The following is a 19,970-nucleotide window of genomic DNA, read 5'->3' on the forward strand; positions in this document are numbered from 1 at the left end:
GGGGACTTCTGAACCCCGCTGGCTATGCACAGAGAAGCAAGATAGAGGGCATTTCCCCCCAAGCCCCATAAAAGGCTGTTTTCAAGTCCCACTCTACCACTGAGTAGCCAGTAGATGGCCATTTTGCTCCTCAGTTTCCATATCCATAAAATGGGGATAATATTTTGAAAACCATGTGGCTACTGGGAAAGTGAACTGTGAAAGAGAGTCATCAAGTGGCACATTCATTTTCTTTTCTTTATAGACAGGGATGGGCCACCATCCAGTTTGGGCAGTAAGTTGGATCTAGGAAGAAGTTAGAGGAGTCCATCAGGTTCCTAAAATTGCTCAGAATCATAACCCCTCCAGCTCCATCTACCTACACTCCAGAGACTTTTCAAACCATTTTTCCCATCTATTATCTCAGAATAACTCTGAAGGGGCAATTAGGGCAGGTGGCTTTGCTTCCATTTTTCAGAAGAAACTGAGTGTTAGAAGGATAAGTAGTGTGTCCAACACCTCAAAGCTTGCTTGGGCTTGACCTCTGGGGCTGCAGATTCTCAACCCAAGCCTCCTGCTACACGATCAGGGTTTCCCAGAGAATGGGTCATACAACTGTGTGGTGGACACAGCAGTAAATGCCCTTGAAGCCCATCATGAGAAGGTTGTTTCCTTTCAGGTCTCTTTCAGTCCATGCTGGGTCAAGGGGAAAGTCTCCATTTGGGGCTCCTGTATTGTTAACACTGACGGATGTTTGTTTTTTTAACCTAGAAAAAATCTGGCCCCAGCCTTAGTGTCTTGCTAGAATTAGCCTTAATAGCATGCTAGAAGTCCATAGCATTGTTGTTTCAGTGTACGCATTTTCCCAGTTTTCTTCTATTTATGCCAAGGGATGCTGGTTTTCTATTTAGTGTAGCATAGGAAAATGTCTTTTTTGAAATACTAAAGTATTTAAGTTTTGCTTTTTTTTTTTTTTTTTTTTTTTTTTTTATGAAAACACTAGTACAAGTGCTACTTGGGTAAGTTAATTGGATGTCTGGTACTCCGCAATGCCTGAGGTTTAGGATCCGCAGTTACAGGGCCCCAAGCAGGACCCACTCCTCAGAACCCTTCTTCTCCCACAGTCTAGGGTGACACCAGTGGCTCCCAAGTTCGAACTGGGAAAGGAGCCTGGAAAAGCATCAGCATTCGTGGTGGCTGTTCCCCACACCGCCTGGAAGAATCCACGTTGTCAGAGAGACGTTGACGTCAGGCGGTGCAGGATTTTGCAAGGCCTCTATTTAAAATTCCCCAGAGATTAAATAAGGAGGATTTGGAGGGAGGAATGCCCTAGACAAATTGTGGGGTGGGTTTGTTTTGTTTATGGAGATGGTCTTTAAAGTTGAAATTGCCCCCGTTTTATTTTTGCCCCAATTGAAGAGGGGCTGAACTACTCAGCTGGAAGGGTGGGGATGGTTGTCAGCCTAAGGCTTGCTGTTGAAACCAACTGAATTCTGGGGCTAAGAGGTCTCCGTGTTTAGCAAAAAGAAAAACGGGAAAATATATACCAAACACATACATGTATACTTCTTAAGCACTGGAGTAAGCTAGTTAAAAGAAGGGTAACCATTACCCAGAGGGTTCCCTCAGCTCTTTTCTCCAGATTGAAAATGGAAGGCACCAGACACATGGCTAGGCGCTTTCCGTTCTCTTCTCGTCGACTTCTCACCACAGCCTGGTTAGTACCTGTTAATATTCTCGGCTCACTAATGAGGACATTTCAGCCTCCTCTTTAGCCATTTTATAGAATGAACAAGTATCATTCAAGTTCAAAGTTGGTTTCCTAGAAATATAGCCAGTGCAGCAACATGATACACCGGGTGATTTTAGGTGGTACAGAGAGGCAGTGAGAAAAGTTGGTCCCGTTTCAGTTCTCTTGAAAGCCTTCTGGTTTATCTCAGCTTGATGGTCAACTATCTCTGACCCCTCTCTAATAATCTCCCTTTGTAACAAAGAGGGAGCCGCCTACGGGCGCAGCCTCTTCTGCTGCACAGCTCAAATTGACGACGCTGCTTTGTTCTCTGTAATTTTATGGTTGAGGCTGGTGGTCCTAGCTGTTTATTCATGGTGGCAATCTGAAGTTTCCTAAACAAATTATTTTCTTGAAGTTAAAAAAAAAAAAGGTGGATTGCTTTAAATATATATTTACGATGTGAACCACAGTATACATAGTTCAAGGATATTGGCAAAAATCATGCATGATGTGGAAATAGCTGAGGTTTGAGAAATGCTGATCCAAAGTCACTCTCTCCTGGCAAAGCTCTTGGGTAATATCTTGTGCCAGAAAACTCTGTCAGCTGTGTCCCGCCGCCTCCCCTTCCATGTGGGCTCAGAGAGGGTGAGGGAGAGACAACCTGGAGATGGGCATCTGAACCCACCTGTCAGCCCCCTCCTCTCAGAAGGGCGGGCAAACGGAGTGGAAGCCACTCCCATGTTTTTCCTGAGAATCAGGTCTGCTTTGTACACACTGATGGATGAAGGAGAAACAGATGAAGGAACTGGTTTCCTGGCTCATCAATTAGATGGAAATTTGGGGAACCTAGAAAGCGCAGGAGGTGTTCTCTTCCTACAAAGGTATAAACAGTTGGAGTCATTTTTGAAGGGGACCTGAGGAGATGCTGTGCTGGGAGTCATACCTGGGCACTAATCCTGGTGCTGCCCTTCTTAGCCAGGCACCTTGGGTAAGTCACCCAGTCCAGGTATTTCCCAACGCAGCCTGTTTTCATAGCCTTGGGGGGGCAACAGACTGAACTTACAGTCCCCCAAACTCCAGGACCTTTTTCATCCTCACTGCCCAGTAGGGTGACCAAGACAGGCCCAGTTGGCACCCGATATTTTGGCACCCCCCCCGAACCCCCCATTTACTCCAAAAAGTTTAGAAAGTAAATTATAAGATCACTGTACTATGGAAATGTAATGGCTGTGTGCGATATCAGAGGGATAGTGGATGGGGGGGGGTTCACACAGTGTGAGGGATATAAATGATAAACATCTAAGTATTACTTTGTCTTGTGCACCTGAAACTAATAAAAAAAGAAAAAACATTCACGGTTGTGTTTAGGTGCTTAAAAGTACTGTGCTTGGTCCTGCCATTAAATAAGTTCAAAAGTATTAATTCAGATAAAAACCAAACAGAGATATGACGGATGTAGCAATAAAAAATTTGAAAAGCAAAAAAAAAAAAAAGAAAAAAAAGAAAATCACTGTACTAAGCCATGTCCTTTCGTCTCTCCATCTACTACTTTTCATCTTCTCAGATTTGACCCGTCATTACCATTTGTTCAGACCTTTTTTTTCTTTGGCTCTTGATCCTGGCACAGCTTTTGCTAAATAAGATGGTGCCACCAGCATAGCTCCTCTGTCCTCATCCCTGGATTGATTAAAACGTCCAACAGGACAGGTTCCCAGTAGAACACCCCTCCCCCCCCAGGTTGTAACCAGTGAATTGTCACATCCTCCTAGGATGTGGTCAGCATCAACTGTGAATCCGCCAGTGCAGCCCCAGGGGGATCATGAGAGCCCCGAGGCCTGGATGGCTCAGCGATGACACATCCCAGACCCACCAGCAATTCACTCTTTATCAGCATCCAGGGTGGCCTGGCCCCTTCCTTCCTGTAGTGTCTTTCTGCCCAGCACTGCCTTGGTAACACACTGCTTTCCAGGCTCTCCAGCCGTCCCTTTGGGAACTTGTGTGTCACTTGATCAGGACCAGCAGTGAGGTTGCTGGTCTCTATTCTGGAATTCACCTTCTTTGAAAGTCGGGACCTTTGCCCGTTCGTTCTGTGTCTTCTGGCCTTGCTTCATATCTGTGTCTACTCGGATTGCTCCTGGTGGCCTGGCAGGCTCTATCAAGTGCTCTCCAGACCTTTTCTCACAGCCAGCTTCTGAGAGCTTGTGGAGGGTGGCCCGTGAGTGCTGCCTCCATCTCTACCCTGGGTCTGTTTGCCCGCCACCCTCCTGGTCAGTGCTTTCCAGTCTGAGCAGCCTCCTTCCTGATAGAAAGCGCCGAGCCACGGGACAGGAGTCCGGCAGGCCCCTTTCCCCTCCAGTCAGCCTCATAGCACAGCCCGGGCAGTGTCTCTCGACTTACCTTCCTTACTCTTTCTCTTGCCTGGAACATCAGGGGAAGTGCCCTTTTTGTTCCCCTGAGCATTTCTCCAAGGGTCTGCTTGTGAGACTCTTTACCCTTCCTCATGTGATTCTGAGAGGTTCACACCTCCCTTGTCTCTGTTCTTCTTTCACGAGTAACACACACACTCACCTTCCAGTGCCTCACCCTGTGTAGCCATAGCTCACCCACCATTTGTATCTTTTATAATCATGTTAGAAAATACCATTTTGCATCTTCTCTACTTTTTGAGTCTCCTTCTGTTAAGGAATCTCTGGCCACAGGCTCAGACCTCCATATGATGCGCTAGGTGGTAGACAGTGGCATTGAAGGTGAGTGCCCCACTCGCTTTCATCTGGAAAAAATCCCCACCATGAAGCATCATGACCATTACTAGTTTGGGCCATATGCACCCCCACCACTCTTCTTGCCTGTGCTGCTCCTCTCGCCAGATTGTTGTCTCCCCTCTTCTCCCCTCTCCTCCCTTCTCCTTCCTTCCCCTCTTCTCCTCTCCAGATTTGATCTGAGGTTCAATTTAGGTCTCCTCTCCTCTTAAGAATTCTTCCCTGACTACTCGGTTTCATCTCTGATGTCTGCGGTTCCTTCAGCAAACATTGCATCAATAACCACTGTGTCTGTGGCACGGGGCTGTCTGGACCACCCTGCTCTGCAGCTCCTGGAGGGGCCTCATGCCATCTTATATTCTCTGCTTCATCCTACTCCCGACCCCTACCCATGCCAGGCACAGAACCAGACCCACAGTTTTCAATAGAGACCTTCCAAGGTCAAGGCCAAATGATAGTGACACCAAGAGACTCTCCCTCCCTGAAACTGCAGTCACCAAGGCCCACCTGCCCAGCCCTGGCACTAGTCATTGAGGGGCACTGAGGGCTTGGTTCCTTTAAAATGCCCGTGGTTTGTACTTTAATAATAGCTCTGGTATACCTTGCTAGGGACGAGGCACTATTCTGAGCGCTTTTTGTAGATTAACTCATCTACCCTGTATAACACCGTGAGACGTAGGTGCTACTGCAGGTCTGTTTTGATGCAGTTGCCCAAATTCATGCAGCTGGTAAGTAGCAGACCTGGGATTTAAGCCCAGGCAACCTGGCTCTAGGGCCCTTACTTAAAACCGTGATGCTCTACCTGTCGTTTTATCATGTGCTCCTCTCTGCCTGCACATGCTCATTGGCCAGGTCTCCTGGGTGTCTCACCCACAGCCTCAGCCTGTGCAGACCCAGCACTGGGCTTCTGGGCCTGTCCAGTGAGGTGGGCAGGCTGGAGCAGGGTTGGGGGAGGGGTGGCAGCAGCCCAGTGCTTGCTGTCTTCTTGCCATGGACTCCACGGAGGCTTCCAAACTGTGACATAGCAGCTTGTGCTAATGGTCTTGGAATCCAGGCCTCAGGCGCCCAAGAAAGGTTCTGAGGCCCTGGTGGCCTGAGAACTCCATCTGGGGGAAGGGGAGGCCATGGGCAACAGAGATGGGGTAGGTGCCAGAGGTAGGACCAGAAGAACGGGTCAGGCAGGAAGGCAGGGGCTGTGGGGTGCATGAGGAGAGACTGAGGGAGCCTCTCACCCGCCTCTGTTTGCTTTGGACTATGGAGGCTGCATGCTGTGAGCTGGAGTGTGTCTTGGCAAGAGGTTCAGTGACAGAGCCCTCTGACCAGGGGAGGCCTGGCCGAGGGTGGGCCGCCTTTCGCTGTCCTTAAAGGCACAGCAGCACATTATGGGCAGCCTGCATTTCTAGTGTCTCTGGTCCCTCTCAGGCAGAAGCCTCAGATTTACCCCCAAGGTCATGTGAAAGGGGTCAGGCCAGGTCTGAGGCAGAAGCAGTCCCTTGGGCCCAGCCTTGTGCCAGGTGTGGTGTGGCCAGGTGGGCAGTGCTGGTGACATGTGCCTGGCCAGGCCCCTTTCCTCCTCTCAGCATCTCCACACCTCCACCGTTTGGTGCTCACAAATCATCACCCCATCCTCTCCTCCAAAGCACTCCAAGAAAAGAACGTGGTAATGCCTGGACATATCCCCTCCCAAAGGGGCCAAAGCCTGAGCCAAGGAGTACCTCATGAGTGGAGATAGGGGTTTGAGGCCTGGGACCGTGCCTCTACTTGTCCTGGCCCCATCAGCCACCCTTCCCCACCCAGACACCAAAACCCTTGTCAGAGGCCCGGGCAAGTATTAGCATTCCACAGGTGCTCTGCTCTGGGTGAACTGCTGTTAGCTCGCATGAAGGACCTGGAGGGAAAGAAAAGGCGAGGGCTGGAAGGCGCCTAAAGGCTGCTGGCTTCTCCCAGACTCTGCGTCTCATCCTGCCCAGTATCCTCTGGGTTTGTGCCCAGGCCGGTGGGTGGAAGCCCTGCTCTCTCCTGCTGGCCTCAGTGCCAGTGCACAGATTGTGATTGTACCGATCCTGTATGCCACGCAGGGAGGTGGAAGGAGCACCTGCGTTTTGACCGTGTGGGTTTTCTCTGCAATGACCCGATGCCTGGAACAGGGCCTGGCATGTACCAGGTACCCAGTAAACACGTGGCTATTGAGAACACCATAAGTCCCCGATGCTAGGCCACCCTGTAGGCACATCAGACTGTCCTGGTGTGCTGAGGCTCGCGCACAGCAAGTGACCTGTTCCAGGTCACCCAGCTCGTATGTTGTGAGGCCAGCATCTGAGTTGAGATCTGTCTTGGAAGAGGGGCTGAGAAGTGCGCATGAGCTGAATCCTGGGCTGAGCAGGGCCAGGAGGGTGGGGAGAGTCAGGGAAGGCCTCATGAAAGGTGGCATCTTGAAGGATGAAGGAGTGGGGAATTTCTGAGGGAGAGGAAGGAGCAGGGTTCTTCTCCCCCACCCACTTCTTTGTGAAGGCTGAGCTGTGACCTCAGAAGACTTTATTAACATCCTAATTGTGTGCAGCTGGCCTCCTCTGGCCCTAATGAGCTCATTATTCTCTGTCACTAAGGAGGCCATTGTGGCCTGGTCTCCTTGGGGACAGCAGTGGCCTGGGAGTGCCCGTCACTTCCTGCAATCCTCAGCCAATCTCAGCCCCTTCCTAGAGAGGCTAAGGCCCCCGTGTCCCTCTTCTGGCCCCTCACCCAGGTCCTCCCATCCCCACCCTCTGTCTTTCTCCACTCCTGACTCTGTCTCTCTCTCTCTCTCTCTCTCTCTCTCTCTCTCTCTCACTCTCAGCTTCTACCCTTTCCATCCCTCCCCCAATGCCGACATTGGGAAGCCCCAGTTAGTCAATTTGAGAGGGCTTTGAAATCGGCCAATCGCTGAAGGTTATGCTCAGCCTGGAAAGAGGGAGGGTCTGGGTTCAGGGCCTGAGCTTTTCCCTTTTGGGACTGGGGGTCTTCCTTCCCCACCTGGGATGGGTGGTCCCCCTTCCCTACCCTGAGCTGAAGGTGCTGACCAGGCCACCCTGGTGGTGCCTTCTCCCCTTGACCCCTGGGCCATGCTGAAGGGGGTTCTTATTGGGACCCAGCATTCAGGGTTGGCTGCTGTGACAAGTGACATTACTGTTCTGTCTGGGCCTCTGCTTCTGGGAGAGGCCTGGGTCCTGGCCTGTCAGCCAGCCTGGCTAAACGACATTCTTTTTCTGGTACTGCAGAGACATGGCTCTCACAGAAGGAGAAACCAGGATGAGGCATCTTTCAGTGGGTTGGCCAGTTTGGGATTCTCCCAGAGGACTTCACCAGCCCCAAAGATAGGGCTGGAGACCCTCCAATGAAGGTTTCTTCTGTATGTCCAGTGTGCATGAGCTCCTCTCTCAGCTTTTCCCTCCAACAGTTTCCCATTCAAAGGAATAGGCATGGTAGCCCCTCTCCTGCCCTGTCTGAGGAGGGCATCTCGGCATAAAAGCACACCAGGTGGAAAGACCTGCCTGAACATGGCTGCCAGGCCAGAGTGCAGGGCTGTGCTAAGGGGTCTCCCATCCGCGTAACCCCTAGAGAGTCCCCCACTATCCTGCTCCACCAAGTTCTCTTCCCCAACCTCCCAAAAAGAGCCTGCTCCTCTTCTGCATAGAAACCAGGGGTGACTTCTCAGGAAAAGGCCGGGTCTGGCAGCCAGTCAGGGAACAGCCGCCCCCATCTGTTCACAGGGGTGGCCGCTCATCCGTCCAAAGCTAAGCCCTTTAGTAAAACCTTGCTGAATTTCCTTTTCAAAGAATGCAGGCTGGAGGGATGGAAGAGGAAGGCTAGCAGAGGCCGGCTTGGCGTTTGGACGTGTCTTCTAGCAACATGAAAAATGCAAGAGGTGGCTCAGGCTGATCCCCGAACATCCATATGTACTAGCCATCTAACCTCCCATGTCCTGTGGCTTTAGTCCTTTATTCAGCAAAGCTCATAGTTTTCCTTTAGTGGGTGCCTGCTTTGTGCAAAGCCTCGTGTGTCGTTGCTTATCGCTTCCAATCGCCACACTAGTCTGCAAGGTAGATGGTAGCCTTCTTCCCATCTCACTGATGAAGAAACAGAGGCTCGGAAATGTTAAGTCACTTTCCTGAGGCCACAGAGCATGGAAATAGCAGCGAGAGAACTCAGACTCAGGTCTTTGGCTTCAGCACTTAGGCTCTGTGCCTCAGTTCCCTCATCTTTCAGGTTGTTTTCTGCAAGCTCACTTCTTCCCTAGAGACAAAAGAGACAAGGTACTTATAGTCTCAACAAGACTAATTCTCAGAGTGTATGAGCTGCGGAGTCATGGGGTTGATACTCTGGACACTGTCGGGATTTGGAGATCAATCCAGGAGGGCTTCCTGGAGGAGTTTAGGAGAGGAGAGAGAATGCTGCAGGACCTCTGTCCTAGGGAACTATGTGAGCGGAAGGACAGGAGCCAGGCTGGGAATGGCTCTGAGATGTGCTAGGCAAGGAGGAAAACCCCAGGGACATCTCCCCTCTGGCCCCATTCCCCACCATGCTTTGCTATCACATATTGTATCAACTGAGGAAAGCATAGCCATGTTGCAAAAGATAGTGCCCTCCATTCTTCTGGAGCCCCTGAGGGCAGTCCCCATACTCCGTAGGTTGGAGTAAATGCATGGACACAGGCACACATCCGTCCAGGTCAGTTCACCAAGCCATCCATACTGGGTACTCCGAAACAGTCCTCAGGTACAGACACCACCTAGCCTCCCATGGGTGCTGACTCTCTCACTTAGGAGAATACCAAACAACCACCACCATGCTGATAGTAGCACAAGATTTTTGAGCTCCCATTCTGTGCTAGGCCCCGAGCTAAGGTACTTATATATCATTTATTATCCTCAACAAGCTTGGGAGGTAGGCTTCATTAATTACTCCCATATCAGAGAAGGGAGACTGAGGCTCAGAGAGGTTTAGTAATTTATCCTTGATCACACAGCTGGGAAATAGCAAGGCAGGACCTGGCTTTGAGTTGCTCTGACCCCAAACCCCTGTTACCCTCTACCCCAGAGGCCCCTCACAAGTACACACAGACACTCAGGTACACACAGCCTTGCATCTCTACACGTGATATACATACAAAACACATGCCCAGCGACATGGACATACCCACTCACAGACAGGTACAGGTATAAAGCACCAATATCCAGGGACACACGTTCTCAAGGAGCCACCCTTGCGCACACCGCAGATACATACCTTATTCATTTCTGTGGTGGCTACGAATAGGGGTCCTGGAGCCAGACTGCCTGGGTTTGAAGTCCAGCTCTGCCTCTTCCTAGTTGTGAACCCATCTCTGCCTCAGTTTCCTCATCTGTAAAGTGGGGATGGTGATGACAGTAACACTTATTTCACGAAATTCTTGAAGATTAAATAAAGCGACATATGTAAAATTGTGCCTGGCACTGACTGGTCACCAGTGTCTGGCCGTAATCCTCATGTATAATAAATGCACAGAAGCCCTTTGTTCCAGGTGCACATGGAGTGTACATGGACAGAACCCACCTCCCGCGTCCTCAAAAATATATAGCCTTATCCACACACCCCACGCTCAGCCTCTGCAGGAAAGAGACTGCTGTGTGTATTGGAGGTGAGCCTGGGAGCCCTAAGGTCTGGCTGACACCTGACTTCTCCTGGCCAACTGGGCACCGCCCGGGGGTTCAGGCTCTAATTGCTCCTTGCTGGAGCAGCAGTGACTTTGGTCAGGAGCCCCGGTTGTAACAATTGACATCTGAGCTGCTGGCATCTGGGAGAGGCCTGTCAGCAGCCATGGTGGGCACAGGCCCAGGGACCCTCCCCCAGTGACTTGTGCCAGGCTCCCGGGAGGTCTGCATGGAGCTGGGGTGGGCATCTCTGCCCATGTTCACTCATGCCCACCTGGGCAGTGTTTGAGCCTATCTACCTTAGCTCGGTAGAGGTACCCACAGCCACACAGCCCAGCTCTGCACATTTTAGGGCTGGAGTGGAAGCTCAGGCCACTGTTCTCAGGCAAGGTTGGCAGGAACCACCAGGCCATGAGAATGGTGAGCGTCTCAGCCCCAAGTCTTGAGGGTGCAGCAGGAGAATGGGACCCTAAGTTGCTGTCCTGAGGTGAAGAAATGCTCAGTCAACTGATAATGTGGCCCAAGTGTCCCAGAAGCTTCTGATGCAGCAGAGATTTTGAGGTGGAAAGCATTCAGAGAGAGCCCTGGCACATCCATGGGGCACGAGGTGGTCTGAGATGCACAGCATCATGCCTTCCTACCTATTGGGCACCTCAGCCACACATTCGGCCCCTCAGCAGTTCTCTGCTCTGCGCCCGGGACTTGTGCCAGCAAGTCCAAATCTATCTCCCGCATCCCAGATCCCTGGCTTCTGGGGGAAGGGAGGGAGCAGAATGTATGTGGAGCCAGTGAGAAATGTTAATGCAGGGGCTGGTCCCCAAGAAGATGAGTGGGCCCTGGTGAGTGGGAATTTGGGCAGAGTGGCCCCGAGGGCCCCATTCCTACCCACTGAGGCCTGTGGTAGCAGTTGCCTAAGAACCTGAGTTTTGTTCTCCAGACGTGACTCATGATGGTGGACCTGCAGTCCTGGGCCTCAGTGATTGCTGGGTAGGGATGGCATTAGTGAGGACTCCCACTGTACCAGTGATGGAAACCCACTCTGGGCACATTAAACACCGCAGGAAGGTCGTTGGCTCATTGTGGTCAGGAAGTCCAACAGGGTGGTCTAGTTGTAGGAGCTCAAATGATCTTAAGCAGAACTGACTTTCTCCGCCGCTTGACTTTACTGCTTCTGTTTTGACTTAACCGTCAGACCATCTCTTCCCACATATTCCCGCGATTCCTAATTTATGTGAGACTTAGGGTTCACATCACCAAGTATCCATACCAGTTCCTAAAAAAGCCCCTGAACCATTAGTGTCCAGGAAGATGACAAACCAATCAGAAGATGGTTGGCCACACGTGCCCACTCCTGTGGTCAAGGAGGCAGAGCCACACGGCAGAAAGCCCTGTGAGATGGGTGGCCCTGTCCTGTGACCTCCACTCAGACTCTGAGGAAGATCTCCTGGAGCCGGTGTTCTTGGGGTTCCTGAAAGTGCTCCCCCAAAGGCTGGGAGAAGGGGGAAAGACATCCCAGGCAGAGACCCCTGCAAAGTCTCCCTAGGCAGCCTTCTCAGGAGCCCCATGCATGGCAGGCCCAGAATGTACAAGTGGCTGTGGGTATGATGAAGGGTCCCCCACTGACCTCACTCGGGGGAAAGAGAAGGGAATTGACCTGAATCTGGCAGAAGGAGGGAAGGAAGGCATCTGCTCCCGATTCCAGAGGAGCAATAACCCAGCTACAGCCTCTGAGCCAAATAGGTCTGGTCCTGAGAAGTCTGGACCCCTCACCCAGGGCTTTTCTTTTCCTTTTTAAGACTTTGGGGGGTTTTTTTAGAGCAGTTTAAGGGTCACAGCAAAATTGAGCAGAAGATACAGAGGTATATGTCCTCACACATGCCTAGTTCTCCCCATTATCAGCACGTCCATCAGAGGGATACATTGTCATGTTGAGGAACACATTGATCCATCCTAATCAGCCAGGTTAGGTTTCCATTAAGTTCACTTGGTGCTGGCCATTCTTTGGTTTGGACAGATACCATACGTATAGTGATCTGGTTGTATCGCTGTGGCTTCGTACCGATGTTACGGGGTTTCATGGGCTTTGCAGAGCTGCGAGCAGAGAGTTGTGGAACTCCCTGGACAGGGCGTGGAGCAGTGGGCATTGAGGACTAGGTCACAGGCTATTTCCTATCCCAGGCCTGTCACAAGGGGCCGTGGGGACCTAGCTGACGACCTAGGAGACGTCCCTGGGTTCTGAGTCCCGTGCAGTGGTGGAACTTCTTTCCTCTGTCCCTCTTGACTGGCATCACAGCCCTCAGGCAGCCCCCTGCACCCCCCAGTGCCAAGCCCAGCTGGGAGTGCCCGGGAAGCCCCCACGGCCCTTCCATGGGCAGCCCCTTGCTTCTACGGGCAGTGCTGTCTAGGAGAAGCCCTGCGTCTCTTGACAGGGAACGGTACAGATTCGGAATTGGTGAGCTCTGTCACGGACAGAAAAGCATCGGTGCCAAATGGCTGCAAGGACAGAGAAGGATCAGAATGGGATCAGGGCCAAGACAGGAGCCTGTGAAAAGTACCTTCTAGGAAGGGACTGAAGGCAGTTAGCAGGCTCCCAAGACCTGGAAGCTCAGACTGCTTTGCTCAGTCAACGTGTGTTTGGACGGTGAATGATTGAACCAACAACAGAAGAAAGAAAATGAATGAGCCTTTATTATTTGGCCACGACCGTCAAGGGTCACTCGAGAGTGCAGTGCCCACTTACTGTGATTGAAATGTCTGCACACTTAAGAGCAGCTGTGAGTAGCACCGATGTGGAAATAGCACTGACCCATGGTGGGGAAAGGGGAACAGTGACCCTTAGAACGGTATCCCTGGATGCATTGATCCCTGGGTGCCCCTGCAGCAGAGAAAGTGGCCAAATTCCAGGCCACACCAGTGGTCCTAGTGGCCCACTGAAAGAGATTGTCTGTGTGTTTGTCTGGAACTCCCTTGGCCTTTTCTGAAAGGTGACTTAAACACGTTGGACATAGCGTTTCAGTTTAATTGTTTCATTTGTTTCATTCAACATTTGTGGAATTGTGCATTGCGGTCCTTTAGGCCCTCTTCTCAGGGAGCATGTTGGTCTCTTCTTCCTTAGCCAGGCGCAGGCTCCTGGAGGCTGGACGTGGCCAGGTATTTGCCCAGTGCCCAGGTTGTCTGGCTCTGTGCCCTCCTCACCGCCTCTGCCATGCTGGGTTCTCATGGCCTGTTCTCTCTTGTCCCTCTGTAGGCTGGTGGTTTGTGAGCACCTCCGAGGAGCAGGGCTGGGTCCCTGCCACCTACCTGGAGGCCCAGAATGGTACTCGGGATGACTCAGACATCAATACCTCCAAGACTGGGGAAGGTAAGGGCCTGCGGGTCTGGGGGCACAGGGGAATGAGGCAGGTATTGGGAGCTGGCTGCCCCTGGGATCCCCACCCAATCCCTGGTCCCAGGAACGAGTCCACCTCCTGGAGGCAGCTTCCCCACTCTTCTCCTTAAAACCATCAGAACCCCGGACGAAAGTTGGGCCATGTTCTATCCCCTTCTCTCTTGATCTGACCCACAAGTTCACCTCCCACCCCAGGCCTGTCCCTGCTCGCCCACATATGGGGCTAAAATTAGAGGGGAAATTCCCTTGGGGTGTTGATCTCAGGCTTTGGCAACTTTTGGGTAGATGCTGGGGAGAAAAGTCTTGGGGCTAGATCCCCTGAAGCTCCCTCTTCCCCCTGGGGTCCTCTGGGGTCCCCACAGAGACCCCCCTTTTGCCTCCCCCCATCCCACACTGTGCTTCCTGTGCAGGGACAATGCCAAGGGATTATGTGCACATAACTTCTGTGCGTGTGTTGTTCTGCTCCAGTATCTGTTAGCCTGGCTAAGGGTGTAGATGGGAGGGCAGGTCTATGACTCATTTCTCAGTATTGCAGGCACTGAGGGTGGCCCAGCCCCATCTGGGTCTTTCCCCACCCCCACCCCTCACACCCAGGCCAGCATTGGCCTGGATAGCCTCTCTGTGGATTCAGGTATTCCCCAGAGCAGGCTACCAGAATCCAGCAAGTATGAGGCACCCCTAGTTCCCAGACGCCTGCTCTTAATGACTTCCAAATCTCCCATGTCCTGGCAGCAGGAAAGTTTGCCCTAATGGTCAATGGGGACTGTCCAAATGGGCATGTCTGAGAGCCAGGGAGGTGGAGACCTGCCACCCCGGGTTCAGGCCACCTCCAGGCCTACCCCCCCATTCCCCACTTCCCAGGCCAAAATAAGCAGCCTGCCAAGCGCCAGCTCCTTATTCATCCTTCCCCTAAATGTCAGTTACTCAGCAGGCAGTTGGAGCCCCACCCTTCCTCCTGTAAATGCTTTATTTCAGTCCCTTGACCAGATTTGCAGCCCCTCCATTGTGCATCCACCTTGTGACATGTTTCCAGGGACTAGGTCCCATCAGGAAGAGCTCACATGTTCAGGCCAGGTGCTCAGTCCTTCCTGGCTGTTTCCCAAGCCCTGGGGTTGAGCCTGTACCCCATCTCACCTCTGGTTCCATTGCAGTTTTGCAGCAGTAAAGGGTCTTGGCCTCCAAGCTGGGTCTGGTCTAGTTTGTCTGCGGTCACCAGGCCTCAGCTCCTACCCAGTTCCACATTCTGAGGCGTGTCCAAGGGCCTCTCAGAAATAATAGTCCCTAGAATGTAATGCGGCCTTGCTCCCTCCAGGTGTCTAGCTGGTGCTTTATATGCCCTCACCCCCACACTGGCAGGGAGCTGTTGGGATCCCCATTTTCCTGATGCGGGAACTGAGGCTTTGAGACATTTAGCTGTCTGCTTGTCTTCACAAGGCTCGAGCCGTGGTCGGTCTCCTTTGCCCCGTGGTCTTCACCACTGGGCCACATGCCTCTCCATGGAGGATTTTGCTTGTAAGCAACTCTAGGACGGTGTGTATGTGGAATCAGAGCCCCCACCTGAAAGGCTATGCCAAGGATCTGTCAGAGCAGAGATGTTGGGTAGATGATGGAGGACACTAAGTGGGTAAAAAAGTCCAGAGCAGAAAAGAGACTGAGAGCTGTGTGGGCACAGAAGCCAGCCTGGTGCTTGGCAGGTTGTAGATGATTTTGACTTTGAAGAATCAGGCGGCCAGAGCAGGTTCTGCGTTCAGAGTGGTGTGTGTATGCATATATGTGCGCATCTAGGGTGACCCTCCCTAAAACAGGTGCTTCTGCATGCTTTTGATACGACCTCTGTGCCACAAGTACCCCAGCAACATTTGGGCAGCTGTGAATTCCACCATCACATCCGGGGCATCTCTACTCAGCTCTACAGAAGGGCTCAGAGCTCAGTACCCCGGGCCTAAGACCCCAGAACCTGTGGTGTACCTGCCACTCTCTGCACCTGCAGCCAGGTGGCAAAGAGATTAGCCCACCCTAATCCCCTCTCTGGCTATCTCTACCCCAGCCCTCCTGCCGTCCCATAATAGGTGCCCTGAGCCCTGTAGACAGAACTTGGAAGCCTTCATCCCATCAGAGCTTCCCTAACAGCTCATGCTTTGTGCTCTGTAATGAGACCATCAGCTGTTTTGGTATTTTTCTGTTATAAGACATGCTGGCATACATATGTTTGTGTGTCTCCTGAAGGCAGGTGTACTATGTAGAATTCAGCGTTAGCCATCGTGGGTAGGAGGGGTAGAGTGGAGGTGGATTCCCTCCTCCCACTGACAATGATGCCGTCCAAGACCGACATTGCGAGGTGCTTTAGTGAACTATCCCACCTGTCACCTCTGAGAGGTGAGGAAATGTACGCCCAGAGAGGTACCTCCTACGCAGAGCCCTCAGGTCAGTTTGTGGCAGAGCCAAGACCAGAGCCTGGGTCCCTGCCTTGGTCCCTGTGCCCTCCAACCATCATCGATGAGCTGCCTTCCTCCCTGGTGGGCTCACATGGGCACCAGTGAACCAGCCCATGGTCACCGGGGCTGCTGCACAGGCGAGGCATTCCTCCAGGGAGCAGGTGCCCAAGCACCAGGCCCTGCCTGTCTCTCCAGCCTCCCCTGTTGTTGGCAGGTCTAGGGGTACAGGGTTGAGGGGACAGAACAACACTGAGGAGGCCCAGAGACTGTGCTTCAGAGCCAGACTGCCTGGATGGGCGTGCTGCCCCGACATTAGCTGTGTGGTTCAGACGGCTCCTTCACAGCCCTCTGCTCTGCTTTCCAACTGCACAGTGCTTGGTGAGCCTCCAGTGAGCCGGTCCTTGTAAATGGTCTACACCAGGTAAATGGCACTTCCTGCTAAGGTGGTCCCTGGCCTGCTTATCAGCTGAAGCTCTTTTACCTCTGAAAAATCACACACACATCCGACCTGGCGTCTGCGGCCAGAGCTCATCCCAGGCTGGCCTCACACGGGACCTGACGTTCATTCTGCGAGTGCATTCAGTCCTTCGCCTCGTTCCGTGCCAGGGAAGGTGGTCTCAACGCCACTGACAAATGAGGAAACAGAGGCTGAGAAAGGGACAGCAGCCCACCCACAGTGACATCGTAACCTGGCAGTGGGGCCTGGACTTAATCCATGCCTCCTAACCTTTTGTCCAGACCTCCTACTTACAAAGAGCAGGTCTAACAGGCCATTGTCCTCCTTCCAGGAAAGCAAATACTTCCCAGGAGACCTTGGTGGCGTTTGGCTTGGGTATGTCAGGCAGTTTTACTCTGGCTCTCACTGCTGGCCTCCCTCCCCGAGACCTGGGCAGCCTAGCACCCTCTTCCTGCAGTGCCAGGAGGTGGGGGCCAGTTGGCACCCTGGAGCCCTGGTCTGGTGTCTGTTCCACGTGTGTCCCATAGGAAGGCAAGGGGCATCTGGAGCAGGAACACAGCAAACAGAGGATCAGTGTAGGAAACCACCCCAGAGAGGGTGGTCTGGATGAAAGTGGTCTGGAGCAGGGAGAAGCTGGGGAGGCAGGTCCGTCCTCTGTCATCAAAAAGTCCAATGGATGACAGGAGGGAAAGAAGCAGAACCAAGGCCTGTGACTTCTACCCAGGTGGATGCGTCACTCAGCACCGTTTCTTAGGGATCGGCCATGTCCTCGGCCCCGTGCCAGACCCTGGGGATGCAGGGATGCAATCTTTGCCCTCAACAGCCTCAGTCCAGTAGGGATGACTGAGAAAGCAAAAGCATAAATGCAGAATAGTGAAGAAGGTACCCCAAGTCTCTTGGGCACGTGTACTCTTCCACACATGGTACCTGGATCGTGGTGGCAGGTTCACAAGCAGGACGTGGTGAATGGGTGGGTGGCGGGGCTCCAGGCCCCAGGGTGGTGCACCGCCTGCGCAGGAACCCCTCACCAGGAACCAGCACTGCCCAGCAATGGCAGGAGCACTGCTCTCTCCCTGGGGCCGCCATGGAGGGTCATCCTTGTGCTGGAGCCCAGGACGCTTTTCACCTGCCAGGTGCTGGGTTTCTGCATTCTCAGCTCTTCTCAGGCTCAGGGACATAACGCTCAGCTTTGTTTGAATTTTTCCCCACCTGCCAGTGACGTCACTTGTCAGCTGTATTTGCCCCCATCCAGCAGGTATGTGCCGCTGGGGCTTGGTCCAGATGATGACGACCTGGGAATATGAATTTTCCCTCCCTGCATCCCTTTCCCCGCCCCATCCCATCTCATCCTCATCTCCATTCTCTCCGCCGGTTCCTGTCGGCCGTGTGTTCCATCGTCACCTCCCACACCAGTGTCCAAGAGACGCAAGGCCCATCTGCGGCGCCTGGATCGCCGGTGGACCCTGGGCGGGATGGTCAACAGGCAGCACAGCCGAGGTGACCACAGAGCTGGCTTTTTCTCACCCACAGCTGCCGCCTCTCTCTCTCACTAACACCTGTTCTCCTCTCGGGGTCTGCCCGGTGGCCTCCTCACCCAGATCTACTAGCAAGACTTTTCTCTTTCTTACTCCAGCTTGGGGGCCTGGGATGGGGGCAAGTCGGGTATGGGGTCTGCTTGGGAATTGGCATGATGCTGGAGTGACTCTGGCTTGTGCCATTGCTCTGGGGCAGGGGTCATGGGACTTAAGGCATAGTGTGGGGGCAGCTGGACTCTATGAAACGTGATATTTCCCTGGGAATTAAAGATTAGGAGAAGTGAGCATTTCTAAATCTCTTCATCCCCCTCCCCCCATCTCTCTCTCTCTCTCTCTCTCTCTCTCTCTCTCTCTCTCACACACACACACACACACACACACACACACACACACATACATACCCATTGCCTTCTTCCTCTGAGAAGATTTTTCCCTCAGCCACAGCTGTTCCAGCAATTTCTTAGGGACAGAGTAGGAAGAAGGGCTAGCCAGCAATCCACCTTCAGCCAGTTCCCAGGAAACTAGAAAGGGAGCAGAGCCAGACCCAGCCTGGCCCCTCTGGTGGTGTACTGGGTGCAGCCAAGGCGCCGCCGACCTCTCCAGCACTAGCCATTGGGACTTCAAGGGGGGCCTGATCAAGAGGACTCCAGGGAGGCCCCGAGACCTTTTGTCGGTTCAGGGCCTTTCTAACATCCAAGAGCTTAGGACATAGAGAGTAGGAGCCTCTGAACAAACCCCTAAACATCTCCAGAGCATCCAGTGGCCAGTTTTTCCTGCCTCAGGGAAAGCATGTAATGTGTCCTCCCGGCAGTAATGGCACAGCTGGGAGGGTGTGTGATAAGCACTGACCTCTCTAGAATGGCAGTGGTGCCCCGTGATTGACACCACACCCCAAAATTTGTTCCTGAACAACTACCAAACTATGTTTGGTATCTGCCCCCAACCCCCACGCAGCAGGAAGCCTGGACTCTAGGATGACCACCGCCTGCAGATGGCTTAGTGTCAGGCTCAGAGCACTGGCTGAGGAGCACAGTTTGTCCTGAGGATGGAGCATGGGTTGGACCCGGGGGCTGGCACAGGGCAGAGAGCCAAGTCATGGAAACAGCAAGAATAGGCGGAATGTAAAGCAGAGGTACCTAGAGCTAGGAGGAGTGGGACAGCATTGTTGAGGGGCCAGGCTGGGACATAGCTCCAAGCATTGGCGACAAAGAAGAGCCGGACGCTAGCCTGGAAAAATAGCATGGTGAAAGGCCTGGCTTTGCCCCATCCCCCTCAGCAGCTGCTTCAAACACCATCACTCACTGAGCCCCAAATACAACTCTGTCTCCACAACCACATGGACACATGCAGCCAGCAAAGCACTGCCACCCATACTTGGCCCTTTTGGCGACAGGCATGGCTACAGGACACTGTCACATCCGAGCACCACACAGCTGCACATCCACAGGCCTGTGCACACAACCACTCATGGACACACATGTATAATTCCACCCATGCAGCTATGTGCAGATTGTTCATGTACATATTATTTACATAGTCACAAATACATTATCCACAGAAACTGCTCGTGGCCACATCATATGTACTCCTCTGCAGAAACACCATAAGTACATACACAGCTTCACGGAGTCTCACATACATGACCCCTAGGCCACATATACACAGGCAGTGCAGTCACAATTACAGTGATATATGTAGACACAAATACCCAACTAAATATGCAACTACATAAGCAAGTACAAGCCCACAACTTCTCTGTCTCTCTCTTAAATAAGAGACCTAAACAACATTATTTCCCAGTCTTAGCCCTAAGTTAAATCAGGGCTAAGTTGAATCAAGCAGCCAAGAAAAACTTGCAGAAAGTTGGCTGGGAGAAGCTTTGCTGCAAAGCCGAGCTGATGGGGGAAAAGCAGGCAGTGGGTCACATATAACTAGACAAGAGAAAAGCAGTGCTTCCCCAGGGCCTCCACTCCCCATTCCCTCAGCCAACCAGGCCTTTGGAATCAAAAGGCCCCTTGC

The 19,970-nt window shown here is 52.6% G+C and overlaps 1 protein-coding gene across 5 annotated transcripts in view; it reads left to right on the top strand.

Moving 5' to 3' along the window:
• Positions 1-19,970, top strand: part of SH3PXD2A (SH3 and PX domains 2A) — a gene marked incomplete at its 5' end in the record, with an annotated part of 213,327 nt that overhangs the window by 177,482 nt on the left and 15,875 nt on the right. For 3 of the 5 annotated variants that reach the window (XR_013994992.1, XM_081074466.1, XM_081074467.1), the window contains 2 exons: positions 13,384-13,497; positions 17,830-17,913. Coding sequence is in view for 4 of the 5 variants with exons in the window: in XM_081074466.1 (XP_080930592.1) it covers positions 13,384-13,497; positions 17,830-17,913 (198 nt within the window). The remainder of the gene's footprint in view (positions 1-13,383; positions 13,498-17,829; positions 17,914-19,970) is intronic. The other 2 variants (XM_081074468.1, XM_081074469.1) reach the window with 1 other exon arrangement.

Source organism: Rhinolophus hipposideros (genome assembly GCF_964194185.1).
Source record: "Rhinolophus hipposideros genome assembly, chromosome: 15".
Taxonomy (NCBI): domain Eukaryota; kingdom Metazoa; phylum Chordata; class Mammalia; order Chiroptera; family Rhinolophidae; genus Rhinolophus; species Rhinolophus hipposideros.